Here is a 19900-nt window from a genome sequence, read left to right as displayed (position 1 = left end):
CGGTACCGTTGTTACCGGACCGGCAAACTACGAGTTCTGGTCTGACCTGGCGGGTGATCTGGCCCCGCGAGCAGACCTCGACGGATTAACCAGCACCGTTTATGAAGTGTGCCGGTGCATCTGGCCTTCCCATTCCCATTGAGCCCTATTGGGAGCCCTATTGGGCTCAATGGGAATGGGGAGTAATTATTACCGGCAGGCAGCAAAGGGGAATTACCGGGTCCGCCGGGGCTGGAATGCCCTGGTAGATCCCCATTGCCGGGTGCCAGTAATTTCATGACTCCGGAAGCAAATGTAAATATGCCAATTCTGACTGAAAAAAAGACACACTGCTGAGGGCCCAGAAAAGTGACTGTGGTAACGTAGGAGCACTCCCCCTGTGCATAGCCTGTCCCTTTGGACTACTGTGTGTCCTGTTCCCTCCCTGGCTATGAACCATGTATTATTACCACATACCCCTGGGTAAGTTGCTCATTACCACCCCCTTTTTGTGAGGCACCTGGTACAGCACTGTTGTTTCTTCGGTAAGTGTTTCTGGCCGAAACCCCTGTTGATCCATTAAATATAAACACAAAATACAAAATGCAATATAAAACTTCAACCCGATATTATAATGAAATCCCATGAGCCTTACTCAGAGGAAAGATGGTCAGTCACGTGTGTAGGGTTTTGACGCGGGTCCCGTAAACCGCTTTGAACAAAGTCACACGGGAGCCGGGATACCATGCGACCTCTTTATTCGTCGCACTTACAGGAACTGCCCCCCAACGTTTCCCCCCACCCCCTCCCTAGCCCAAGGTCACTTCCCCTTGTCCGGGGAACTAAGACCGCAACGGCGGTCTGCCCACACAACGATGTGGGCGGGCTGCAGAGCCCTCACTAACGATTTGACAACGTGCACCCCTTCCCCTTTCTCCACTTGCCCCCCGCGCCTCCCGATGTCAATGCTAGAATGTGTCCAGACATGTTCATGTTTATCCTGTGTGGTGTATTCGTGATGCAAGATAAGGGTGCGATTAAAACAACTTTCTTTGTATCCTTTTCTATCTTTATGTGGTCAGGATTTCTGTTTCCCAGGTAGGTGTCAATAGCTAGGGAGTTTTGACCCAGTCTTTTATTTCTTTTTCACTGCTTGGGAACCTTGACTCCAGCTAGCAAAATGGAGTACCTTTAGACACCAACGCTTTTAGACATTGACGCCAGGTTCCAGAATTCAGTGCACATTTCTCTCCTCCTCACAATGCCCACTTACTACTGATGAACGCAGGTTAATCTTCATTCCAGGTCCCAGGAATCGGCTCAGTTGATCTCCTACTCACAATGTTCGCTAGGATTTATAACCAGCTTGGGAACCTTCACTCCTCTCACTGGTGTTGGTTATATGTTTGGGAGCCTTCCCTTTCAGTTCCAGTGGGCAGCGCAAATGCTCTCTCCATCTCACAATGGTCACTAGTGTTTGTAACATGCCTGGGTACGCTTCCTTCAGGTTCCAGTGGTGCAGTGCAGTTGTTGACTTCTCACAATGTTCACTTTAGCGCTTGCTACACTTTTGGGAATCTTCACATGCTTGCGCTCTCCTTGCCACAATATTCACGTGCACATGGCATGCTTCCCTCCAGGTACTTGGGTGCTGTGCTTTTGCTCTCTCCTTCTTGCAATGTTCACTAGTCTTTGTCACGTGTTTGGGCACCTTAATGCCAGGTTCCAGAGTGTAGCACAGTTGCTCACTTCTCCCAATGTTCACTAATGTGTGTTACGTGTTGGGGAACCGTCACTCCAGGGTACAACACAGTTACCTTCACGTTCACACAATGTTCCCTGCTTATGTTTAGCCTTTGGTAACGTTACCTCCAGGTTCCACAGTGCAGCGATGTTGCTCTCTCCATCTTACAGTGGCCACTAGCGTTTGTCACACACTGGGGCACCTTCACTGTAGGTACTGGGGTGCAGGATGCTTGCTCTCTCCTTCACACAATGTTCACTGGAAGTTGTTACACACATAGGAACCTTACCTCTGTCTTTCAGGATGGAACTCGGTTGCCATATCCTTCAAACACAATCTGTTGGTAGTTGTTAATCCCTTGGGGACCTTCTCTCGAGTTTCTAGGGTGCCCCATGGTTACTCTCTCCTTCACATAATGTTAATTGGTAGTTGCAACGCGCACGGGACCCTTACCTCCAAGTTCCACTAGCTGTGATCCTCATTGTTTCCCTCTGCCTGCTCCCTCCATTTCCTCCTGGTTCTTTGGGCTTTTTTCCCACTCACAATTGAGGTGAAGCAGTGCCTCTACCACAACTCCCCTCCTGGTCGGTTGCTTGCGGGGGAGGGGCGTCTTCTTGTTCTCTGACCTCTGTGTAATGTGCTGCCACTCTCCCTGCTCAGAGGCATCTGCCGCCGGCCACTTCATTTTTCCTTCGCCTGCTCTCTCTCACTGCTGCCTTAGTGTCTGACACCAGCCGTGGAACCCTTCAGGGTTTCCAGTGGCGTTGTTAAATTACACCTCTTGTAGCCTTTCTTTCACAACCCTTCATTCTGCCTGTCAGTCGGTACTCATCCTCAGCATCCCCCTTCTGCTTTGGCAGGCCCTCTTTTTCTCTCAGCATTCAACGGCCATCAGTCTATCTCTTCTGAGCTTGTAGGATTGTAGGTGTAGGTGTAAGTTGGAGCTTGTTGGATTTCCTCACGTTTCACCATGCGCTGCTCTTCAGTATTCCCTTTCCGTTCTATGTTGTGTTAGTAAAACTTGCATAGCGCACAGTGACCTGGAGGTATCCTGGCGCTGAACATTCTAGAAGGATCTTCTTCCATCTTGCACTGTCCCTCTTCTGCTCTAGTAGGAACCTTTTTCCTTCCACCATGCACTGGTCATCAGAGTACCTCTTCCACTCTAGAGGATATTGTTGCCTTCCACCATGCATTGCTCGTCAGCATCCCCCTTCTTATCTATCGGGGTCTTCTCCGCCTCGTCTTCTGACGTGTTTTTCCCATGCCTGCGGATCTGCTCACATGATAATTGATGATCAATATGGACAACAGACTGCAGAGGCTTCTACAATACAGTCTAAAATTGAAGGGAGGCAGTGCTTGCACTGCACACATGGCCAGAGTACCAACAGCAAACCTTAAACGTGCCGAAACATATCTAGAGAGTTGGTTGTGGGCACTTCCAGAAGAGGTGTGACCTAGCAGTTCAGGCTGGACTGCCCTTTAAAGAATGGGACAAAGCGTGGGTTGCATATAGTCTGTTTCCTTCTGTTATGTCCTAACAGGCTAAAAAAATATGGTTTGGATGGTTGCCCAGAGCAATGCCAGTTGTTATGATTCATTCAAAACCATACAATCATCACTCTAGTTTTACAAGATTCGCACTAGGGGAAAGGCGCTGAGCCAATCAGGTAGCTGGAACAGCAGGCGAGAATACACATTCTCCAGCCGCTGTTTCCAGCTACCAGAGGCTCTTCCCTGGGTGGTGCTAATTATTTTCTTTAATGTGGGGAGGCAACAGAGAGCCTCTACCTGTTGCCCCCCAAAACAAACCATACCCCTTCCCTAACCAATTCCCCCCCCCTTCACCTCCCTTTACCTACTGGACCAGAGATTTGTGCTCCAGTCCTGACGCTCCTGCTTTCTCCCGGCCGTCATAGACATTGAAAAGGGACTTATTCCCTTTTCCCTATGGCTGCTGCTATCTTTTTTTTCTTTTCTTTTTTTTTCCCTCTGGAGATTGGCGTCACTAGCACAGCCAATGACCCAAGGGAAAGAAAAAAAATAACATTTGCACCCCGCATAAACCCCAGGGTGCATATGACTTTCACCCCTGCTGTGGGGGACGGACATCGCCTTTATTGTCCCACAGCTGTCACAAGGCTCTCGCTTCGCTCGCATCTACCTGGGCATGGGCTGGTGGGCCATCAAAGGCCATGTCTGCCCCCACAGCAGGGGTGAAACCCATGATCCAAGTCTCTGCCAATAATTACATTCCCTTTTTGACATCTATGCTAAACTCTTCTCTTCTTGAACGTGTTGAGTGAAAGTACATTTATTTTAACGTTGACTCGACTTTAAACTCTCATCTGCTCAGGAAACCTACCACTGATTATGGGACTAAGAAACAAAATGCCCAATTGCTAAACCTCCATTAGTAGTGGCACCAGTGAAGAATATAGTTCTAGATCCAACTAGAGCATCGTGACGTAGAGCATTCTGGCAGAATGCGTACAATCCCGATAGATGATTGGGGCTGCAATAGTGGAAGTATGAAGAGAAAGGCAGTTTTTATATTGGTTCCCCTGGGTCATGTGTCCTTTATTTCAGTTGTAAATCCAACCAGCTTTGGCAAAGCCGATAGCTTTGGGGTTTGCATTTATAGCCATTCATTTTTGTCAGCTCCATAAAGAACCAGCCGACCCAAAAGAAAATGCAAGCTGAAGGACCGGATCATCTTGCGGTTAGAATCACCTGAGTCATAAGCCTCTGCTGACTGATTAAGTACTTCCAACATTTTATATCGGCAGCTGAGGCACGTGACGTTGCCTGTTAGGGAGATTTATTATTTGTATGTGGCATCCCCTCTCCTAGTGAGACCCCCAGCACTTTTTGATGAACTTCTGGAACGTTTTCATTCTATCCTGAATGAGGGTAGCCTTTTCCCCCCTCATTCATATTTCCTCTGACTTTATGGAACTCTGTTCTCTGTGTTTTACCTTTACTATGGAGTCTGCTTTCCTCCATATCTCTTTAAAGGCATCTGTGTTTACCTTTTGCAGCACACAGCACCTTATGGGCAGTGTTGCTGGAAACCCTTTGGGTTCTCCTTTGAGATTCTTTCTGTATCCTCACTAACTACAGTTCTTAAGGATGGATGGATAGTTTGTGTCCTTCAAAAAACGTTATCCTGTGAGAGATTATCACACACCACCTTATTTGGAGTGCTAAGGGGATACCTAGTATCCACCTTTTCTCTGCTCCTGTGACTTTGTAGTCACATAGACAACCCTATAGTTATGGCTGGTGGCAGTGGACATGTTCTACCAACTATTGGGCGATTTGTTTACCGCAGACTGTATTCACAGTCTTAGTTATGCACATTAGGGTCCCCTGTGTTCTAACATGGTGCTTCCTTTCTTTATTCACCATTTCTATCGTGATTGTTCTTTGTTAGCCCTTCTTACATCCTGGGGGGGGTCTGTTTGTGTCTTTTGCTTTGGCAGGAACCCTTGGGTGTCCCTGCCTAGCCTCCAGTGTGTCTGGGCAGGCAGGAAGTGGGGGAGGACTTAGTCACACCCCTGCCCTTTGTCTGCCAGAGTTCCTGAATAGAACCAGTTCCCACTGGGGGGCTGCTGTCCTGATTGGACAGCCACATGCCCCTTTCTGTGAAATGCTGAGAGAGTATACAGAGGACTGTGTGGGAAAACCGAATAAAAGGTGTGGTTCCTGAGGTGAAAGGCAAGTCGACCACTAGAACATAACAACTGTAGCTGAAGATGACCAGAGATGCATGGAGACCATTCCAATCACTGTGAACCGACCACTCCTGTCCTGACCCCGTTTTCCAATCAACATATGAGCTCCAAAGAGGACGACTCCTTCCCTTTGGCTGTTGGGACCAACCAGCCTTGAGACAAACTACAAATTGAGCCATCTCCCAAGGTGCTGTGCGTTTCCAAGGCTGAAGACTGCGTATACCAGGAGACCACCGACCCATTTGCAGAACGTCTTTGCAAGGCCAAATCCATCCTCCAGTTGGACCTCCAGAGGCATGATCCGACTCATCTAAGTCCCCTCACCAGAGTGTAGGACTTCAGAAGCGAAGATCGACCGGGCGAATACCGTCCATTGCTGGTGCTGAGAAAAAGGCACCAAAACCGCAGACCGACCAAGGAGAAATCCATACCAAGGCTCTTCTCTCGAGACTGCTGTTGAGACATCCATTCCGAGTCCTTCCTTTCATCATCTGACCGACGAATCGGGAGATCAGGTTTGTCACTGCTGCACAGTGGAGATTCGAGCTAGGTTTAATTTCTTCTAACCTAAGATACTGTGAGGTGAAACGTATAACTTATCTTGAACCAAGAAGTTGCTCCAGAGTGATTCGAGTACATGAAGAGGTGTCCAGGGTGTCCACTCTACCTCTGACCCAAGCTTGCCAGCTTGTGTCCCTTTACGGAGTCCTTTTCCAGGATCCTTATAATTCGTGTTATGTTCAATTAATCTTATGCTAGAGACTGAAAGTTAGGGATTGAACTTTTAAAGCATTAAAAATACGAAAAGTGTTTCTAGTACGATACGCTCTGATGCTGTGTGTATAATGAACCTTTTTTCCTTCCTAAACACTTTAGCCCTCATTACAAGTTTGCCGGTCTGGAAACAACGGTGCAGGTAAGCTTGCCGGCACCGTTGGTTCCGGACCGGCAAACTACGAGTCTGCGGGCAGGTTGCCTTCCCGTTCGCCAGGCCTGCCCTGGTGGCCGAAACGGCACCCGCCGCAGACTTTTACTGAAACACTAGCACCTTCAGTAACGGTGCCAGTGTTTCAGTGGTCCCCACTCCCTTAGAGTCCTGTGGGACTCTATGGGAATGGGGAACAACATAGTTACCGGCGCCTGACTTACCTGCAGCCGGGGTTGTAATACCCTGGTATTACCAGCAAGCCAGGTACCAGTAACTGATTACGGGTACAACGGCAGCGTGCCGGATTTACCGTCATGGCTACCACCAGACTCATATTGAGGGCCTTTATCTTATGTGGTTTTACTAATTAAATACAATTTACTGTATATCTGTGAAGTAACGCGAGTGCGCAGTAGTATCGATAATACGGTAGAACTGTCATTAGTGTCAAACTCTGTAACAATTGTAACCGCGTGCAACTACCATTGACATAATCACCTTTGAAAAGTATTAAGAATTCCTATGTGTGTTGGTTAGTGAATTAAGCATTAATCTACCTTACTTGTGTAAATAATAATAAATGTATATGTTTAATATAACATTTAAAGTGTAAGTGTTTCTTTGGCCTACTGTATTTATTGGGTCCAGTGTACTTACCTACAGCTCACATCTTCCTATTATGATAAGCCTGTCTACTCCGCCATGCTGGCAAGATCCTTTGGGTAGTACAGACTTATACTAAGAGTTGGGAACCTGTATGCCAAGGGTTAGTTTTATGACGTCTTACCTCAAGTGGAGTTGCCTCATTACAAGTTTACCGGTTCGGAAACAAAGGTGTGGGTAAGCTCACCAGCACCCATGTTTCAGGACCGGCAACCTACGAGTCTGCCTGCTGGAGCTGCTGTGCCAGGCGGGTCTGACCCTGCCGGGCGCAGTGGCCATGGTAGGCAGACTGTCACGGAAGCACTGGCAGCGTTAGCAATGGTGCCGGTGCTTCCGTGATCCCCACTCCCATAGAGTCCAATAGGACTCTATGGGAATGGGGATTAACAATTTACCGGCGCCTGACCTTAGAATGAGCCGGTGGCACCGGCAGGGTTACTGCCGGACTCGGATTGAGGCCCCATGTGTAGGGCGGCATGTACTGCTTGTTAACTACCTTTTGCAGCAAGATAAGAATAGTGTGTTATTAAAAGACTCAGCCCAGTTTTCCAGATATGCTCATGCTGGTTATAACAGATGCAAGGAAGATCTAATCGAGTTAAGGACATATACCCATTTCAAGACACATTCACGTTTCTCTTTCCACTAGAGAATAATTTTGCTCTGTACCTTCAAGAGCCATTGACGCAAAGGCCATTACATTTTCTTTTCCTCCTACCATTTGCATGAGTACAATACGTAACCCTGCACCAGTGGCATCAAACACAGCATGGTGGGCCTCCTGCAAACCTGTAGTCATGTCCTTATTTAAGTGATGTGGCTTTGGAGTTAAGAGACCCAGGATGCATACATGCATCCTTGTGTTATGCTCAATAAACTGTCCCTAGAGCATACATGCAGGTAGGAGAAGGTCATATTAACTATAATAAAATCTATGAGCTTGGGCAATACTTGTGTCACGGTTCAGTCCATTTTAAAGTCTATGAATCCTGAGAAGCTAATACTAGGATAAACCTAATGAGACTAAAACATTTTTTAGGAAAAGCACTGCAGCCAGAGAGCAAACCATGCAGACCCCCTATGCCAGAGGGGGACCCTTTGGCACTAGGCAAAACCTGCAGGCAGTGCAGTGATCCAGGATGCAGAAGAGCCCTCGTCCATACCAAGCCATAAGCAGAGAGTCTGCCATGTTACCAAGATCCTTTGGGTAGTACAGATTTATCCTAAGAGTTGGGGACCTGTATGCCAAGGGATAGTTTTTATGACGTCTTACCTCAAGTGTACTTTAGAAAAACTCCCCTAACACCTGCAACTTACACAGGCTGCTATGGAGGACCATAACATGTTTTTTTTATCTGTGTACCACCCAGCATGGCATCATCAATAATGTTACAGCACACCTTCAAACCCAAATTGACCAGGGTTTGAATGCAGCATCCTAGAGTTAGAGAGAAAAGCATTAGCAATGAGACCTGAGGCAGACAGGTGTTTTGTAAAAATGTGAAGCTTCAGACCTGCAGCAGTTGGAGCAAAGGAGGTAATCAGAGGAACAGAGAAATGGCAATGCTGCATATGAATGGAACCAGAACAAGACCAATTCAGGAAGAGAAGAGAAAGGAAAGAAGAATCCAGACCCCAGAAGAGGGTGAAGCAGGAGAAGTCAAAGAGGGCAGCCCATGAGGTCCAGGATACCCTAGAGTTGAAGACCCAAGAGTAGGGGAAGATGCCTTTCGGGAGAGCCAGCAGGACAAAGTGAAAGAGAGAGAGAGAGGAAGAGAGCGAATGCCCTGGAGGAGAGTATGGTGCTGGACCTGAAACTCAAGAGAGGAGAGGTCTTTGAGGTGGATGGCCAACAGGGAAGGCTGATCCAATTGCTGTGACTGAGGCTGAGGAAAGGTCCTAAGAGCTGGACCTCTGCCAAATCCTGAAGAGAATATAACTGTGTGCCAGTGAGAAGGGCACAATATCCCTTAAGAGTGAGAAGGCTTCAATATCCCTTGGTAGTGGGAAGGGCACAATATCCGTTAAGACTGCACTGGGGCCCTTTAACTCCAAAGCAGTTATCCAGGCCGAATCCTCCTAGCTGGATTACAAATATCCAGCTGGATGCTATAACCCTGTGACTTGTGAAGAGGTTCCCAGGCTGTCACTTAACCCTGTGGGGTCACAGAAGCTTGGCAGCACCACCCACAGTGGGATTCTGAGTCTGGAGGCATAATATGGGGGATCCACTGGACTGCCCCACCACATCCCAGATCTGTGACAGGGTAAGTGCCCATGCGGTGTCGATCCCTTTACAGGATTTAGTGTGTGTGTGGGTTTTAAAGTCTGTTATAATCCTCTGTTGCCTCCTGGTCAGCCCATGGCACAGGGGAGTAGCGCAAGACTTACTCTAAATCAAACAGTGCTGGTACCTGTTTTCACGACACACGGGAAACCTTAGACATTGCAGCATCAAGATGCTGTATTTCCACCTGTGGGCCGTCCACCGTGAAGCACTTCACCAGTTTGTGTTCCACTCAGGATGGTGGAATTGCCTATTCAGTGCTTGCCCCACATTCTACTGCAGTCCTGCTCAGCTGCATTGCCTGCAGTGCAATGAGACCAAGATACCCTTTAAGTCAAACATATTCCTCAATCCCTTATCACCAGAAGGTGCACAGACTTAGAGGAAGCACAAACAAGGTGAGGGGCAGAGGCCCAACAAAATCCACAAACCCCACGGCTGTAGTGTGTGTATGCGGAGTCAGTGAGAGAGGCGCATAGCTCACAGGAAAGGAGGCTATGGAAGGGACCATGAAGAAAGTGAAAGGATTGTGGAAGAAGAAGACTGGGTGAATCAGGGAGGAGAGGATGAAAGAATACCAGAAAAAAGTTGGTGGGAACAATAGGGAGGAGATAGGAAGAATATGTGTGGTGGGTGCATTATAAACAGCTAGCTTTGAAGATAAAATGTGACAAGAAATCTCAGATTCTCATTGGCAGACGCTCTGCTTGACCGACAAGCAGAGGTATGCAGACTACCGGAAGATCTTCAAGATGCTGCCCGACTCCGAGAGGCCCATTGTGGTGAAGCCTGGTAGGAAGCAGACATGCTACTCACCACTCCCTAGATGCAGGTAGAGAATATTGCCTTGAAAAAGGTAGTTTGCCTGCTGTCCACAGTTCAGAAGATACTCCTAAGGTTTGAATCCAGAAGCAAGATCCTTCCTAAAGGGTTAAAACAACCATGAGGGCCTCCATACAGGAGGGCCTCCATACTCAGGTTTCCTGGCTCTCTTGCAGTGCTAGGCTGTTCCAACCTGCAGCGTGTGCTGCCCACCTACCTGACTTCATCTGCTGCTGTCCCCTGCCTTGCTGCCTGGATTGTGAGCTTTCCATCTGCAGTGTAAACACTTATGTGGGGTCCCCACTGTGGCCCCGTCCTCCTGGACGTGCACCAGCAGTCACATGACTATCACCTGACTGCTACTTCAGGAAGTGGCCTTAGGGTGTCCTTAGCCCTGGACATTCCATTCGAAGGGTGACCCTCTAAGGGCATTGTCTGTCCCTGTTTGTCCCTATTCATGCCTGATCATGCACCCATCTCCTGCCCCCTTTCCCACTTATCCTTTACACTCTGTTTTTCATACCTTGCACTATTACATCTAGGATAACCCACCATTCCTTTCCTCGGGTAGTCTCTGCTCTTTCTTGCCACCATTGCAATCTATGTTCCCCTCCATTTTCTACAGTTACCTTGCATATTTTTCAATGTGGTTTTCTAAATGCCGTTCAGTCTGCAATAAGTCTCACTCAGTTCTTGATCTGTTTTTTCCATTCTAATTTGCACTTTCTTTGCCTTACCGAAACTTGGATTACCCCTGACAACTCTTTTTTTGCCAGCTTTATTTCATACTGCTTCTACCCTATTCACTCCTAGTCCTTGCCCTCTCGAAGGTGGTGGGGTTACTAGGGTTCTCTATAATTCCTTCTGGACTCTCTTACCATCTTTTTCTGGCCTTCCAACCTTTAATTCTTTTTAATAGATGTGTTCTTCGTTCTCATGCCCCTTTCCAGTTTCTCTTATTCTTGTGTATCATCGCCCGGGCCCAGTCAGTGATTTTCAGGACCATCTTGATCTCCTTCAATCCTTTCTTCTTCCTTTTTTGTCACCTTTTTTTCCTTTTGGGTGACTTTAATCTCCCTTCTAATCCTTCCTGCTCTCAGTTAATCTCAATTACTGACTCCTATTATCTTCAGTTGTTCCCATCCCCACCCTCCCATCAGTCTGGCTCTTCTCTTGACCTAATCTTGTCCTCACTGCCTTCAGCCGAGCCTGTCTTCTTGTCCCTTCTATGCCACTGATCACTTTTTACTTTCCTTTTCTCTCTCTTCCCCTTATGCTTATTACGCCTCCTCCTTCACCTTCTTTTATCATCGTAATCTTTGTTTCTTTGACTCTGTATCTTTTCTCTCTTCTCTACACTCTTCTCTTCCATCTATTCCTATTTGTTATTCTCTGTCTCGTGATGTGGCTGCTTGTACCCTCCATTCTACTTTGCTGTCTGCATTTGATTCAGTCGCTCCTCCTTGTTCGTTTACTCCCACTCGTAAAACTCCTCAGCCATGGCTTACTTCTGATCTTATTTTCCTCCACTACTGCCTGTGTAAAGCTATGCAGAACTGGAAAAATCTAGACCACCCTCTCATCTTGCTGCACTTTCATCTTTACACTCTTCTTTTGACTCTGCCTTAATTGCAGCAAAAATAATCCGACTTTTCGGATCTTACTGTTTCCCTTTCTCACCACCATTGTTGCCTTTTCCAAATTCTCTACAACATCCTGCCTCCTAAATCTCCTGACACATACCTCCTTTATCTTTCTTCCTCTGACCTTGCTAGTTACTTCACATCTAAAGTTGCTAATCTTCATTCTGCTTTTGATTCGTCTCCCAATCCTTCCTCTTCTTCCAGTTTACTTTCATACTCTTTATCCTCATTCTCTCCTCTTACTGATTCTGATTCTTCTGCTCATCCAACAGCATTCCCTGCTGATACTCTTCTCTTATTCCATATGTCTATCCCCATCTTCTTCCTCATCTTACTTCACTCATTAGTTCTTCTCTTTCTAACTCATGTTTCCCTGCTACCTTTAAGCATGCTCTTTCTCTCCCGATTCTAAAACAATTACTGTTGACCCCTCCACTCCTGCTAATTTTCACCCAGTTTCACTTCTTCCCTTTCTCTTTAAAATTCTTGAGCAGGCTGCATAGGCCAAGGTTGCTAGTTTCCTAAATCTTAATTCTCTTCTACCACCTCAATCTGGATTCCGTCCTTCTCATTCTACTGAGACTGCTCTTTTGCATGTCTCTAACTCTCTTCTCTCTGCTTGCTATTCGAAGGTCTCCTCTATACTTATTCTTCTTGATCTATCTGCGGCACTCAATACTGTTGATCACACTCTTCTCATTTTCTCTTGTTCTTCTTTGGGTATTACTAGGTCTGTCCTTCAATGGTTCCGCTCCTATCTTTCTCAGCTGTCCTATTCTGTAACTTGGGCTGGACACACCTTTTCCTCATTCCCCTTCTCTATGGTGTCCCTCAAGGTTCTGTACTTGGTCCTCTCCTTTTCTCACTCTACACTGCCCCACTCTCTGCTCTTATTTCTCCATTTAATCTTTCCTTTCATCTGTATGCAGATGATAGAGATCTTTCTCTCTTTTTCTTCCTTTGACTCTATTCTGCACTCCGCTGTTTCAACTTGCCTTTCTGCTGTCCAAAACTGGACGTCTTCTCATTTTCTACACCTCCATCCTTCTAAGACTGAGGTTTTGTTTTTTTCCAGCCTTAAGTATTCTGTCTACTCTTCCTCCTCCATCTCTCTTTTTTCCTCATTCCTCTCAGTCCTTTCCACTTCTGCAAGCAATTTGGGTGTTATCTTTGATCCCTTGCTTTCTTTAAAACTGCCTATCTCTTTTATTGCTCACTCCTGCCGCAATGCTTTTTTTAACATCCACAGTGCTTGCCCCTACCTCTCATTTCATGCTACTAGACCTCTTCTGGTCTGCCTGGTCTTTTCTCATATCGACTACTCCTCTTCTCTTCTTCTTGGCCTTCCTGCCTCACATCTTCTCCCTCTCCGATCTGTTTTTAATTATTCGGTTCGTCGTCTCTTCTCTTTACCTTTTCGCTCCTCTATCATATCTTCTTTACTGTCTATTTTACTGCTTCCCTTTGAATTACGTCTTTTCCACCATGTTCTATCTATTGTTTTTAAAAGTACTCTCTTCACTAGTCTCGTTCTATTCTCCCTCTCAGATCACAGAATCTGGTTCTTCTCACAGTCCCCCAAACTCCCTGTGCTCTTCCCGTTTCTGATCTTTTGCCCTCTTATCCCATTAACATGGGAATTCACCCCCTCTCTATCTATTCTTCTTCATCTCTTCGTATTTTTCAATTTAACCTGAAAGCTCATCTTCTCTCCCTTCTTTCTACTTACTGACTTTCGGTTTCTCTCCCTCTCCTTCTGTTAATAGCTTTTTTTTAACAGTATCTTTTAGATTGTACCGTTTCTCTAATATTTAGGCCATGTGTCACCACCAGTATGGTGATGCTGAGACCAGTGATAGTATATGGGAAATCCACTGGAGATACCCACCAATCCGCAGCTTTGGGGCAGAGCACTGTCACAGGGTGTGTGCCAGCCCCTCTGTGCTAGTCACTCCCCAAAGAAGGATTCTGTGTGCTGCTCTAAAGTAGCTTTAATAATGATGTGTCTTCTGGCTGATAGAAAAGGGGAGTGCAGCAAGACTTACTCGTAATGAAAGATTGCCAAACCTTGCTTTGGCAGTGTGTGGTGGGAGCTGTTAGATTGCAGCAGAAATACGCTAGAGCACTACTCGTGAGCTGACCCCCCCCCATCACCCATCACACAGAAAGTGCATGTTCCATTCAATATAGCACATGATCAATTTCAGAGCTTAGTATACATTCCACTGTGGTCTAGAGAGGTCATCTTCCCCAATGAGCCAATATCACCCCCCTCCAATCCCATATCGCCCACAGGTACACATGCATAGGGGAAGCATGGTCCAGGGTGAGGATCCCTAGAATGCACACAAAATATGACCTCAGTGTGGGTAATAGTATCCAGTGAGAAAGGCAAGGAGATTGTGGAAGAGAGCAGGAAGGAGGTGAGGGTTCTGGAGGACGAAAGCTGGGTGGAGTAGAAAGAGGAGGAGAGAGTGCCAGGCGGGTGGTTGAAGGGAAAAAGGAGGAGAAAGGAAGGGGAAGTGAAGAGAGTGGTGGAAGGTGCAGTGAAGAGGGAGATATCAAGAACTTGTGAGGAAGGTGGGAAAAAGAGTACCAGATAAAGGTGCCAAAGAGTTGTGAGGAAGGAGGTGGGAGGAACACCAGAAAGGTGATGTTGGGGAGATGTTAGGAGGGTGGTGAAAGGAGCACCAGAAAGGAGATTCTGAAAAGCTGTGAGGAGGGTGCTAGAAGGCACCAGGGAGAAAGGAGTTTGAAGGAGTGAGAAGAACCCTCAAGGTGGAGGTAGGAGGGATATCTGGAGTACAATGAAAGAAGCACAGGGTGGCAGTGATCTAAAATAAAGAAGGCAAAGAGAGGCAGATGAAGGAAGGGGGAGGACTGCTCTACACGTGACTGGTGATAGAGCCAAGGAAATAGAAGAGGAGAGAGAAGGTGAAAGAGAGCAGGAGGTAGAAGAGGATATAGAGACCAATTTACGAAGGAGACTATTGCAAATCATGAGGAGGTTGACGAGGTCTGGATTTCAGGGTATAAAGTCACGAACCATGGGCAAATATGTGAAAGGCAAGGGCAGACTGGGCTATCAATTCCTTGGTGGACATTTTAGGAATTTTTCAGCATGCCCATATCACAGCCTCATTTTGTTGTCTGCCTTAGGTTACTGGTAAACGTAGCATTGGAGGTCCTTGAGAGGTTACTTTCACCCTATCGATAATGAGAAGCAGATGACCAAACTCAACCAAAACAAAAGACAGGAAATACCTGTTGGATACTTCTAAAAACCCAGAACTCTAAGTAGCTGTGGATTTAGCAACCTCTTTGGGTGGGGGAGCGAGATCAGGGATTGTAAAAAATGTAAGCTCGAAGAGAAGTTATCCTGCGGGTATTGTTGAACTTTACTAAAATCTAGTCACAGAGATGCTGACCTGAAGTATTGTGGCAACCTGATTGAGTTTAAATATAGGGAAGCCCTCCTGTTGTAGTTATGGAAGATCATTCTAAGTTGTTTTAATTAGCTATTTCATTTAACCTTTTGAATAACCCTAATAAACCATGTTTGAAGTATATATCTTTGTGTCAGCCTGCTGTAGACCCTGCCTGCCTTCATGACAGACTGCAGCCTGAGCAAACAAGTGGCCGAGTGTTCTGTTACTGTGAATTTGAGTCACGAAGCAACTGGGCGCTATATCGCTGACAGTGTGTTCTGTTTAGAGAGAGAACCATGGCACTTTATTATGTGACCCACCCAGACAATGTTAGATTAGATTATTTATAAAGAAGAATTTCAAGTCTTAGATGATCCAATAGACCCCCATATTACAACCACCAACTACTTGGGAATGAGGAAAGTCAGAACTGTTCTTATTGTGTCACAAGCTTGGCCGATCCACCACGGAACTCAGTGTTGGTGGTTTAAATATATTCAACTTCATTAACACCGAATTTGCATCTCATCTTAAACTCACACCTTTCTTGAGTACCATTCTTAAAGGGTGTACTTTGGTGGAAACATCCTCAACAGATTTACCACAATATGTGCAAGCCTCGGGAAGTACTGGAGCAGATCCTTGTTTCACCAGCTAAGTAGCTCCTAGTGTGGCACCTATGACCCCCACATGAAGGAGGAATCCTTCTGCCGATGAGGTGTGCCCTGGGTGTTCTACCTCATTCACTGCAATAAGGCATTTTACCCCAAATGTAGTCCAACACGCCCACCTGAGCTTCTATACCACTTCCCTTCGAAGCCGCATTGTGATCCTTCATTCATCGCCTGAAATCAAATTATCATCTTGGGCGACCATCCACCTGTTTATCCTCCTGGTCCAATATGTGTTGGATAATTCTTCAAAAACAGCTACAGTTGATGTTATGCTAAATTACATCATATGTTGGCAAAATGCTGCTAAGGTTTTTTAAAAAGGAGCCAAGATAGTGCGACTCTTTGAATAAGGTGTTTTGCTTGTACAAAGATACTACACGAAACACAGAGTATTGTAGTAAATCACTGATGTCTTGGTACCTCCAACAGTGGTTGCAGAATCTTCTCATACTGATGTCGGACGCGGTCACTCAGGAGCACCTCAAACGTCTGAACATCAGAGCTGGGCTCCAGGCCTCTCAGAGGGCACAGGTTCTCCTAGAGCAAAGGGGGAAGGAGTATTGGCATGTAGTGAGCAGCAAGGCAACTACAGTAAGGACTTCACCCTGCCACAGTGAACATCTCACTCCCCCGGGGAAGGGGGCACTGCCATCCCCAGTACAATCATGGCATCCATCAAAAACATAACTTTTTATATCAATTAACTTAATGGTATGTATAAGCAAATCAGCACTGGTGGTGGCGTCTAACCAGGAAGCTGCACCTAGTCCTGAATTGTGGGCTTCAGACCATGGAATAAGCCTCCGTCAACCACATAAACTTCATCCTGGGCACTCTTCACTGGTTTACCTTTAATCTTCCTCATCACCTTCAAGCTGGCCACCGTGACCCTCAAAGCTTTGCGGGGATTAGGGCCTTCATATCTGTAGTTGTGTTTAGTGTGCCACGGATTCATTATCATATATTCTAAAAGGATGTTAGCCAGCTCTGACCAAGGTGATTTACACCGGACATTGGGTGGACAGTCTAGAGTATGGCATCAGAAGTGTGGCTCTTGCTCCCTTCTGATCCAAAAAGCACTCTGAGGGGTACACTTTTCCAGTACCACTTCATGGCCTTTGAAACATTTCTCTTTACTGTTTCTCCCGTTTGCCTAATTCCATCTTCATTCTCCTCCCCCTTCTCTCTCTCTCTCTCTCTCTCTCTCTCTCTCTCTCTCTCTCTCTCTCTCTCTTTCTCTCTCTCTCTCTTTCTCTCTCTCTCTTTCTATTTCTCTTAGGTTTCTGTAATGCAAGACACACTGTAAACGGGTTTCTTAGGATTGAATTCCAGAAATGCTATGGAAAATCTGAAGGAATACCCCAAGATCTAAAGACCCACGAAGGGATGTCTCTAGTGCTTCAGCCTCGAGGTTGAGCCCTTGCATGGCAAAAGATGGTCCCAGAACACATGTGAGAGGGTCTCAAGACTATATTGGAAAGGGCTTCAAGTGTGAGGCACTGCTCAATATCTTGGCATATCCCTCTTTGGGACTATGGGTAGAAGGTAGGCACCTCCAATGAGCACAGAACAAGGAAGGGCTCCCTCCCATGTTGTGTATTCCCTCACCAGGGGGTGCCATTTTAATTTAAGGAAAGAACCCCCACCCAGAATAGAGATTTCCATAGTTTATGGCCCTCTTTGAACTACTAGAATGTATAGATGAAACCTGCTCACCCATAAAAGCATGCTACAATCCACTATAGGTGGCTGAACGCTGAAGTGTGGCCATTGAGCTATAGCACACTATGTCATTCCCAGCAGGGTACTCCTATGGATAGGGACGGGGTGGACGGGTAGGGCCATAGGTTGCAGACCCCTGAACTCTACTCAAAGCCCACATGCAGTAGATTCAAGACCTGTATACAAAGCATACAGGAACCAGAGGCCAGCAGTTCACTGATCCCACAGGATCCCCTCAGTTATATAGCAAGATATAAGAATTGATCATTACAAATAACTCCTGCATACAGGATGAAGACTGTTCAACCCTTCAGCCGGTTTGGTGGTGTCACACCCATTAAGAGGCATGGAGGACACAGACTTCACTGGGAGGAATCTATTGGACTCTATTGTGTCCGTGCATGCCTGTTCACTGAAGGTACGGTCTGTAAACTGTCCCTACTTGGCTTACCTCTTCTTTCTTGAGGTGGGCCAGCATGGTCTCCATACTGACGTCCGCCTGTCCATGCACGGATCGTCCATGGATGTAGAACCCGTAACATCTGTGCATCAGGACGAAGACTGAGACCTGCAGAAATAGGCACAACCAAAGGAGACACTTAACACCCATTCTGATGGGTAGCCAATCATAATGTCGAATGCAAAAAGTCGACTCCAAAAATGTCGAAAAAATAAAAATGCCGGGAAAAAAACTCGAATGTGTTTTTTTTTATTTGTATGTTTTTTTGGCTTTAGCTAGTAAAACGGGGGTTTGGCGGCGAACTCCCAATTATTATTATTTTTTTTAAAAAACCTTAGAATTTTTTTTTTCGACATTTTTGCATTCGACTTTTTTGAATTCGACTTATTCACTATAAACCATTCTGATGTATGAAGCTCGGTCACACATTCACATCTATTTTGGGGAAAAGGACAGGCCACCATGAGTATCATGTACGATAAGGAGCACCACGGTGTGGGTGCGGCATCAAATTGGCTTGGGCACCAATGAAAAAAGTGTAGACCCTGATCAATAAAAACCTGATAGGACAGCATCATTCAGGTGCTCAACCGTGGGGCAGCATTGAAACAGCCACCCATAAAATATATAATAGGACAACCTATATATGGATAATGGTTCACCGTTCATCCTCTAACCTGTTAGATCTCTCTATATTGTGAAAGGTTCCTCAAGCCTCACAGTCCTGGTATCTATAGTGCCATATGGACAATGGCGGCCAAGCCTCATTGGCTTATTAAATCTCTCTCCATACTAGAAGACGGTGTTACTGCCAAACCTATATTCCTGTAAACTTTTGCCATACGTACCTCCATTTCTGTTATATCGCACTGCTCAATGAGCCACATACTTTCCTGTCTTGTTAGATCTCAACACAGAATGGACACCTGGGGCCTCTGTCTCCCAGTCTTCAACTAAGCCATAATCCCTGTGGTAGGGGACATTACCGCCTGGTCACTTTGGTCTTAACAAGGGTTCTGGCGCCATTACCAGGTGGTAATGTCCTCAACCAAGATTGTTATAGCAATCAGCACCCTGACATACTGCCCAGGATTCTAAAAGCTTTTATTTTTAAGTCGTTAAACGGCATTGTTGCCGATTGACAAGTTAAAAAAACGACCAGATAAAATGGCCGCCATGGACAAAGGGAGAATGGGACTGCTCATAGTCCCATCTCACTTCCATGATGGGCATTTCCGGGGCAGGGAAGAGGCAGGCATGCAGAAGTAGAGAAGAGCAGACAGCGTGGAAGGCCGGCAGGTGGTATGTGCACGGGAAGATGGCGGCAACTGGCGACCAGAGCCCAGGGAGGAAGAAGGCAATCCCCTGCTGCTTACGATGCTCAAAAGGCAGGCTATACTCTGTGGTAAAGCCATCCTTCCGAGCTCGCTGACTGGCTGGGAAGCTGTGTGACATCACCTCCCGGTGATGATTCTCTATAAACTGTAAGATAGATCCACATAGCAGACAGCCTGTTAGAGCTTTCTGTTGCATTCGGCACAATCGATCATGAAATCCTAGTCCTCATTCTTCACCCACACATAGGACCATTGTCGGGACCACTGGCTATATGCCTCCCTAATAAACCACAACCCCTATCTAAAATGAAGTCACCCAGACCAGCCTTTGCCTCATGCTTTCCAAAGTTTTGGAGGGGCTGTTTTTTTTCCCAATGCTATTGGACCTTTAAATGAAGTCAATGAGGAGACCCATGAAAGATTTGCATCACTCTATCAGCACACATTGTAGATTTCCCTGCATTCCACCGAAG

At 46.3% G+C, this 19900-nt stretch overlaps 1 protein-coding gene across 2 annotated transcripts in view; it reads right to left on the bottom strand.

Annotated features, from left to right (window-relative positions):
* Positions 1-19900, bottom strand: part of LOC138527483 (meckelin-like) — a 642839-nt gene that overhangs the window by 36077 nt on the left and 586862 nt on the right. For both annotated transcript variants that reach the window (XM_069638711.1, XM_069638700.1), the window contains exons 23-24: positions 18082-18198; positions 16329-16445 (exon numbers count right to left, since the gene is read on the bottom strand). In XM_069638711.1, the coding sequence (XP_069494812.1) occupies positions 16329-16445; positions 18082-18198 (234 nt within the window). The remainder of the gene's footprint in view (positions 1-16328; positions 16446-18081; positions 18199-19900) is intronic.

This window comes from Ambystoma mexicanum, chromosome 1q (genome assembly GCF_040938575.1).
Source record: "Ambystoma mexicanum isolate Mex_15411 chromosome 1q, UKY_AmexF1_1, whole genome shotgun sequence".
In the NCBI taxonomy this organism is placed as follows: domain Eukaryota; kingdom Metazoa; phylum Chordata; class Amphibia; order Caudata; family Ambystomatidae; genus Ambystoma; species Ambystoma mexicanum.
Note: the sequence above shows the minus strand (reverse complement) of the source record. Positions and strands in the feature narration are given on the sequence as shown.